We start from the raw sequence: 9,248 nt of genomic DNA, 5'->3' as shown, positions 1-9,248 counted from the left end.
CAAGTATGCTTAAATACAGATGACTAAGTTAAATTGATAGCATACTATATATTACGTCATAGCTGATTTAGCTGCAAAGTACAAATTTCTGTGCGAATCAACCAGTCATTGCGAAGTTTAGGGAGAGTGTCTGTTCATTGCAAATAACTATAGATAGCTAACCATACATATACTGGATAGGAGAACTGCTTGCTATCTGCTCATAAATCTATCAGTGGGAACCCTTCTTCAATCTTATCGCGAGCTCTTGAAAAGAAAACTGTAAATTACGCGAATTGAGCGATAAGGAAATGCCGAAGCTATATAAAGCCCCACAATGCTAGGCCAGCAGTTTAGTTTTGAAAGAGCTACCCGCAAAAATGAAATACCTGGCAGTTTGTGCGCTTCTGATGCCGCTTGTCTTCGGCGCTTCAGTCCCCCGGCCCCCAAATGTGGACATTGACCTTATTCCCGACATTTCCACTGCTGCGGATGCAGAGTCTGTGGAATTGCATCTGCGCCAGCTGCCCAAGATAGCCGACATGCTCAGCCATATTCACCGCATTGCGAGTGGCTTGCCCGATATGTCGGTGGCCAGCGATGCCGATGACGCCACTGCCGACGATATGGATCTTATTCCCGACATTTCCGTAGCCGCTGATGGTGAGATTGAAGAACCACCTTCGCATCCCATGCAATTTGTTAAGCAGCTAGTTTCTCTAGGCGATGTCCCCGACATGTCCGTAGCTGCCGATGCTAAGGATTCCGATTCCGCCGATGCTGATTTGGTGCCCGACATTTCCGTTGCCAGTGATGCCGATGAGGTCGCTGCTGATGATGCCGATTTGATTCCCGATATGTCCAATGCTGCCGATGCCTTGGACTCTGAACAAGGTATGTGAAAAACATTTTGTTTATAGACTGAGGTAACTTTATAGATATACTTGTATGTGTATAAGATGATGCCGATTTGATTCCCGACAACGCTGAGGCTTCCTACCAGGAATAAAAGCGCAATATGGACTGAACGATGAGATAATTAATAATATATAGCTATGTATGTACCGTCTATCGTATTTATTGTATTTTTAGACTATCTTTGTGTGCAGCTTTAATAAAATTTGATAAGAGCAGAAAAAATTAAAACAAAACGAATATTTACAATCAGACAAACAATCAGCCACTGAAGTGTTGATAAGGCCTAAGTACTGATTATAATGAAAATTAATTTATATACAATTTCCGAATTGTCTGAAGCATACGATTAGTTTGCTGACGATCTAGAGGGGCCATAAACACGCCAAGATGATAAAATGCCAAGTCGTCCAAAAAATAAATTATCTTTGTTTTTAAAATTCAAATTCAGCGCCGCATGCCGTTGGCTATCGATAACAACTTTACATTCTACGCTGCAGAGCACTCGAGATTCGAGAATGATTTACGAATTGAGTGCACCTTTTGGGAGTAGTGAATGTTTTATTATTATTATTTATTAATGGATTCCCGAGTCTTATTCAATATCTGAAATAGATCGACTCCGACTTGATAGGCTAATCAAATGGTAAGTCTTTACAGAGCCACCTGTTCGAAGTTTTTAAAATATCACAGACTTTATTTTCTATATGCACACCCAAACAATTATTACAGCTATCTATATGTTACAAAAACATACATGCATAACACTTACAAAAATTGGCCAGCCTAATCATATTTTTTGCATGTAAGGAAATTTATTCCATGAAATATGACGATTTTGGTAAACTCTGGAATATACATTTCAAGCACAAAATCAATAAATTGGCGACTTGTTGAAAATTTCGAATTATGAAACAATTTCCTTATAACAATCATAAAAGCTTTCGTTTTAATACAAATACATGTCAAGGTATGTATTTATATTTCCGCTTTCTTACCCCAAGCCTAAGTCAAGTCAATTTTAAATTAATCTTATTGCAAATTGGGTTTGCTAATAAAGCGTGATATATATTTGAAATGAGTTTAAAGTTTTTGCTAATTTTGCATCCATTTTGAATAAATCATTAAATAACAACAGTCGTTGGGGAAGAATAACATATATATAACATATATAAATATGTATACTACAAGTATATTTGATTCCCATTTGATTAGTTTTTTGGAAGTACACAGTGACAAAGTGTCGTAAAAGGGTTTTCCAATATTAATACATATTAATATAAGTAAATACAGTTACCAAAATAGGAACTATAAACAATTTTGTTAAATTTTTCGTAGAATGTAAAATTAATGACTAAAGCTATGGCGAGACATGCAAATAGTTTGTGGACTAAATTGATTAATTACACATGTTTGTTGTCTCAGAAAATTAAATATATTGGTTTTAATTGAAGAAAATCATATTAATGACATACAGATTTCTGGAGAAATAAAACAAATTTCCATGGAAATTATGGCCGCAGCTTAAGTGGAGTTGTTACTCGGATTGAATTGAAGTTTAAGGTGAAGGATGGACAGAGAGACTGTTCTTAATGCTTTAATCAGTTGATATTGAAAATTGGCTGGCAATAGTAACTAAATTGAAACCAAGGCCCTCTATTTTAGTAAGAAAGGAATGGTAAGTCCGTAATACAGCCATTGTTTTTACTCTTGTTAGATTATATTCCAAAGTTGTTTTTATTTTTGCACGCAACTTAATGCTCTCGATAGTTAATCTTTTTGGCCAAAAACATTAGCTCCCTCATGATCACATTGCTCACACGTTGACCCTTCGGCTTTTCCACAACTCGTCCAAGGTCCCGTGGGCGTTTGAAGTACCCTTCTTGATGCTCTATCTCGGCCAGTCGCTGAGCGTTTGGTGCTCGTGTGGGCGCGGACGGAAACATAAAGTGCTGGTCACCTATGACCCGAGCCCAAGTTTATGTTGGTCCCCCAATGGCAATTTCATTTCGAGCCGACAGAAATTGTCGCCGTTTGTATTCGGCTGCCGAGTCCAGCCTTGATTTTCCTCAAGTGACTTTTCATGACCAAAAAACTGATTAGTTTCATGACCGGCCCCGCGCTCATTTAGGTTCGCCCAACAATTACCAGTCCCTCACATGAACACATACACGCTGGGTCGTTTTGGTAAATGAAATACATTTTTTTCTCTTCTTTTGTACCGTTGCTATTTATAAAAAGGAATTACCGGCAAACCGGCTATTACTGTCGAGCCACCGGCACCCGCCGCTCCTCTGCAAAAAAGTGCCAGCAATGAGGCGAATGGCCATAAACAAGAGACGGACAGGCGGACTGGCGGACCAGTGGTTGCCGTTGCCGTTGCCATGGCTTTGGTTGTTGTGATTTTCACACAAAAGCGCTAAAGCGGCTACTAAATTACGTGTTCATGTGTTCTAGTTTAGTCTCTTTGTAACTACTTCCCCTCCACTCCCCTCCCCTCCCCTCCCCTGCCCAGCCCCTCACACAGATGAACACCCGCTATAAGCCGCATATGTGCCCATATGTGCTCTACTCCTATGTGCCCCAAGTGGGCGAGTTTTTGTGTGGCGATGGCAATGGCGATGGCGGGGTGTGCTTCTTGCGGACACGCCACAGCTCGCAGCACAACAAATCGCATTTGGTGCGCTAATGAACCGCAGTGGTGCAGATACAGATACAGATACTGGTCCAGCTCTGGCTATGCCGTGGCTGGGCAGGCACAGCATTTGGTCCACTTTAGTTCGGCCCGGTTCAGCTACCTTTGTCGCATATTTAAACGTTTGGAGAGCATCGCCGCTTAAAAGTGTAACAATGCCGCTAACTACGGCGATCCGGTCTTGTTGGGCCGCTGTCCGATCGGCGTTGGCGGTCAAAACAATTGCCGCTTGATTAAGATGTGCGTGGGGATTGGGTTTCGGGTTTCGAGTGTGGGGTATGGGGAAAGACTACAGCCATTGTTGGGGCTATATGGTCCTTTTTGCTGGCCGCATTTGGCAGCTGCACCTTTGCTTTTATTCACAGTGCCTCTACTCTTAATTATACTTGTAGCCTGTACCCAAAGGGTGAAAGCCTATGCTAGTTTTGTGCGAATGTATGTAACAGAGAAGGAGGCGTGGTAGACCTCACAAAATATATATATTCTTGATCAGCGTGACACTTCACCACTTCACCCCTATGGGCGTTTTTCCGATTTTCCATTCGTATAATAGCCTATATCTGGGAGACTATGCGACCTAGGGACACCAAATTTTAGTCTAAGATGCCTTATGTGAATACGCACAAAATGTGTATTTTGGACTTTCCCTCCCCCCCCCCCCCCCCCCTCTCACTCGCAATCTATAACTCCCTTAATTCTTGGAAATTCATTGAAATTCGAAAAATACCGCCCATTAGTGCTAATGAGTCCGTATGTCGAGTTTCATAATGATAGGCCGATTTAACAGGAAGTTATAGCCATATATGTATATATGACCAAGCAGTGACCGCAGCTGTTGTTGTTGTTACTGCTTTGCACAGGCACACAGATACGCATTATTATACTACACATATGTAGAGAGTATTTCAAGGTCGGGATACCCGACTTTAGCTTCCCTACTTGTTTTTAATTAAATTTATTTGTGGGGTGGTACAGGGTATTTTAGAGTTGAGGCCGCTCGACTTTAGCATTATTTTCTTGTTTTTGCACTAATTTATACTGACGCCAAATTTCTAAGGTTAAAGCGAAAAGTAAAATGTTATAACCAATTGTAAACACCTTTTTCTAATAAAACACCTTGCTTTAAAAGTGAATGAATTAAGCTTTAAAATGGCGGTATTGCTTATTTCAACATATTTAACTCCTTCATTCATACCTGAATTTAAAATTAATACAATTGATCCATTTATTTCTGCAGTAAGTTTATATTTAAGAAATGGTTTGGCTGTTTGCAGCAATTAAAATTAGGTCCTTTAGTCCTTGATTAAGAAAGGTTATGCAAACTAGCAATACTATCTACATAATACAACTCTGAAACATTACGGTGGTTTATTGGTTTGCTTTAAAAAGCTACGAAATATTGAAAGCTTGTCAGACCATGGAGTTGCAATTCGTTTCTATACAAGTTAAAAGTATACATCTTTCAAATGGAAATCAACAAATAAAATTAGTTCCGATTCCATTATGCAAGCTAAGAAGAGTCACCATTATTACTAAATGGATGGGTATTTGCGAAATATTCAAATTTATTGCGTAATATTGTGATGCAGAAAAATTACCCCCATAGTGTTGAAATATTCCATACAAGACACACTTTTAACAAGTAAACATTTTTCGAAAAAGTATACATATTTTTATACACAAATGTAGAAAGTGTAGGAATGAATAAACATTTTTTTTGGTAGACGACGAGCCAGAATATTTTCGATGTAGGCAACAGAACGACTCAATATTTAAATCTAAATAATTTCCATTTTTTAATTCAAAACTCTGCGGTTTCAGGTGAGAACTTATAGTCAATTTAATACTCAGGTAGTGGTTCCGAGCAGACATACAAACAATACTTGTAGGCTTACAGTTAAGCCATACCTGCTGCCAGTCTTGGCAACATATTTTTTTGTCGCCTTTCATAAACTTTCTACGACTCTCGTTCGTTCGCTGTCCTTCAACTTCTGCTTCGACTCTGCAGCTGCCGCCACAGCTGCAATTATCTCTGCCCTCCCTGCCCCTCCGTTATCCATGAGTTTTTGCAGCACTTATTGCAAAACTTTTAACTTCTTTCACTTTTGCATTTTCTTTAATTCGCTTCCACGCCCTTTGCAGGCGATCCTGCGGCTTTCCCGTTCACTCATTCCTTGTTCTCGGCGCTCCGATTGCATCTTGGCTATGCATATCACTTTACTTTTAGTAAAGCGCCTCTTCCCTACCCCCTCCCGCCACTTTCCTCTACCCCTTCCCCTGTTGTCGAAAATTTCATTTCACTTCCTTCGCAAAACTTTGCTTTCTTTTCAACTTCATTTCGCCTTTGAACTTCTGGCACGCGTATTGTACCGCTATGAAAACTTTTTCTCTTCTACCGGACAAGAACATAAAAATCGTATATATGTAGTGTCAATATTTTTGGAATCTCAGCAAAAGTTGCGCCAAAGTAACAGTTTAAATATTTCTTTATTTCGCTTTCGCCTTTCCTTTTCCTTTTGTCCTGGTTTTCTTTTGTGGCTGCACTTTACTGTAAACTTTATTAATAACAAAAATTATTTGCTAGTCTGTGGTTCTTGAAATGGAAACGCTGGACAGGCAGACGATTAAAGCTTTGAACAGTACTGCTTCTGAATAGATATAGTAACGTTTTTTACTTGCATAGAATAATCGACTTGATAAAACAGTCAAATAAAACACGAAGAATGCAGCTAGTCGACAACATCAATAATAAATAAATCCAATGAAAATGATTTCTGAATTCTATATGTACATAAATGTATATAACATACACACGTGTATATATTTGTGGTTGATTTAAAAAGGAAGAGTCTAGAATGACGAAAACAATTACACTTTTGAGAAGAGAAAACTGAAATGAGTTTCTAAACATCAATGTAATTCTAAATTAAACATTTTCTTGATGAAGAACACATGAAATCAAAATGAAATACCACCCCAAACCAAACGAAAATAGTTATCAACGACTGTTGTCTTCTCAATAGAACAGATATTCTACCTGTCCAACAGAAATTTAGAATGCTTTCGATGCAAGGCGCCAACTTATAATATAATGATATCATAATACTTTCAGACATCTAAGGATTGAAGAAGGTATTGAAAATTGTGAAAAGGCTGTCAATTTCCTATAGCGCACAAATATTATTATCTATCTAAATTAACTTTCAAGTTGGTTCTGAAATACTGTTTTGGTAATTACCAACCCCCGGAATTGGCCTTCGATAAGATAAGCGAAGTGCGACCAGAACAACAAATCGAAACACCTCCCCTCCGAAATGCGTTCCTAACACGCGACCAGAGAGTCGTTAAAGCCGTTGGCTACATACAACGGAAGGTCTTAGCTGTTGGCAGAGGCAGCCAAACAAGTTAGTGTGTAGTGCAGCCATGCGACAACAGATGGCGCTACACACAATTTCGAGCGAAAAGAGGAAAGCAAAAATATCTTAACTGGCGGGTAAGTAAACAAAACTCTGCAGGTGGCAAGTGAAATTTGAAACTTATGGGCATACAAAGTAAAATGTCAGAGTTGCGACAAAAACAACAACTTCGGCAAACTTTGACAGTTTTTTGACCAGAGAGAATGCGAGTGGGTGGGTTCCTTGGCGGGTTACTCGGTTGCTCGCCCGAGTTAGCGGCATGGGCGGGCGATCGGGTGTCGGGGGCATAAGTACATGATAAAGTGACGTATGACAGGCCAAAGTGGCAAACGATTAGTTTAAATGCCAAACAACGAGCAGCAAAGAAAAACAAGAAGCACAGTGATGCCAATTTCCCGCAATGTCATTTTGACAGTCAACCAGTTAGTTGGGAGTGTGTGAATAATGGCCAAAAACAAGGAACAGACCGAAGATAATGTGTGTAGAGGCAGTAGTGAACAATGTCCAAAGAATAAGCTTGAAGCAGACAGCCTGAAAAATATATATATAGTATTTTGAGACTTATTTACAGACTTGGTGTATATTGGCAGCAAAGAAATGGATGATTGAAGACCAATAAGCGTTTAAAATTAATTTTAATGTTTTTGTTTCATAGTTACATGAATGCACATATGTATATATTTTTTAGCCTTCGTAGAGGTTTGGCGATTTTTATTCAAATACAGTTAATTCCTGTAGTCGTTTGAGTCAAGATACCGAATCTAATATGTGATCCAAAGATAAGTACTTGAATCATGGTTATATTTAATTCCACATGATGGTTACATTTAATTCCACTAAGTCGCATACACTTAATTAAATCTTAGCATAGAAGCGTATATACTTCTGTTTCTGCAACTGATCATCCCCACTGTTTGCAAAATCTACTTGCAATATATCCGTACCTGTAACTTGATGAATGTAAAATAAGGAATCGCTTGTCATTGTCTTAATACGAGTACTTCGTAAGACGCATTCCTACTTTGGTTCGCCTAATCGGTGATAGCATGTATGACTTATTCATAATATGATTCCATTATTTGGAATATAATAGACAACAAAATGACGTAATTGTGATTGGTGTAGGAAAAAAAGATTAATCTACACTTCTTTTAGCGCTAGAGCTTACAAGCTACAAACACAACTTTTCTTCGACTAATACGAATTTTCTTTTCTTCTACGAAAAGATCAGTAGAGCAGAGGAATTTGACAGTTTCTGTATACTATATACTATATTATACGAATTTTGTAGGCTTAGCACACTGTTGGGCTCAGTGTAATTGAATTAACTTTGGATTGAAGTTGTTGCCATAAAAATATATAGTATGTCATATGCACTCCCTGTTATGCATAGAATCTCCATTTGTTCAGCTACTCAACAACAGATGTCGCCAGTCGCCTCATTAGTCGTTGGCATCTTCATCTCCGAACTTTGCCATCTGCAATGGCAGGCATTACTGCATCGAATAACACGTATTCGCTACTCATTTCCAGCTTTTCATTTTCGTTTTCGTTTATCTTTATTTCTGCACATCTTCCTACTGCGCGTCGACTGGAGCCGGGGCTGTGGAGGGGGCGTTTTTGTCTCCTTATATAACCGACGGCTACCAATGTTGGGTCTTCTTCGCTTTTATGGCAAGTAGAGGGAAATAAAACAATATGTTGGCATGTTGTAATCGTGATTATTGTTGTTATTGCTACCGCTGGGATGTCGCCTTTGTTGTACTGTTGTGTTGTTGTGCTTTGGCTGTTGGCATTAAAAATCTCACTTTTGATTAAACGCAACACGATACTGTTGGCAGTCGCTGTGGAAAGAGCAGCAAAATTTGTGGGAAAACTGTGTGCGGAAAATAAAAAAAAATTATACCATAGGTAAGGAATCGATGCATGTTATAAAGCTGTTTTTCGGACTGGGGAAGGACAACAAGGCTATAAATAAAAAGTTTATTGAGTTGACATTAACGTGCACAGGAACAGCACTTTAGGCCATGTTTCCAATTTCACTTCACATTTTCTCTGTACGGAAATAACTTCAGACACATTTTCAGGGCATTATTTTAATTAAAAGCGAATGCTTTTACACTTCAACAGTAACTAAGAATAACACATAAAGATCTGTTCTCATATTGAAAACAAGTCAAAGAGTTCTCCAACATATAGTATGTATGTTTTATAAAGTTGTTGTCCTACTTTAGAAATAGATT

At 38.7% G+C, this 9,248-nt stretch overlaps 1 protein-coding gene across 1 annotated transcript; it reads left to right on the top strand.

Annotated features, from left to right (window-relative positions):
* Nucleotides 1–348: 348 nt before the first annotated feature.
* On the top strand, nt 349–1,130 carry LOC115632885. The gene is made up of 3 exons (XM_030530164.1): nt 349–642; nt 703–873; nt 939–1,130. Exons 1-3 carry the CDS (start codon nt 360–362, stop codon nt 986–988), a joined length of 504 nt encoding a protein of 167 aa, XP_030386024.1. The 5' UTR covers nt 349–359; the 3' UTR covers nt 989–1,130.
* Nucleotides 1,131–9,248: the final 8,118 nt, after the last annotated feature.

Source organism: Scaptodrosophila lebanonensis, unplaced genomic scaffold (genome assembly GCF_003285725.1).
Source record: "Scaptodrosophila lebanonensis strain 11010-0011.00,11010-0021.00 unplaced genomic scaffold, SlebRS2 tig00001415-arrow-pilon, whole genome shotgun sequence".
Taxonomy (NCBI): Eukaryota; Metazoa; Arthropoda; class Insecta; order Diptera; family Drosophilidae; genus Scaptodrosophila; species Scaptodrosophila lebanonensis.
Note: the sequence above shows the minus strand (reverse complement) of the source record. Positions and strands in the feature narration are given on the sequence as shown.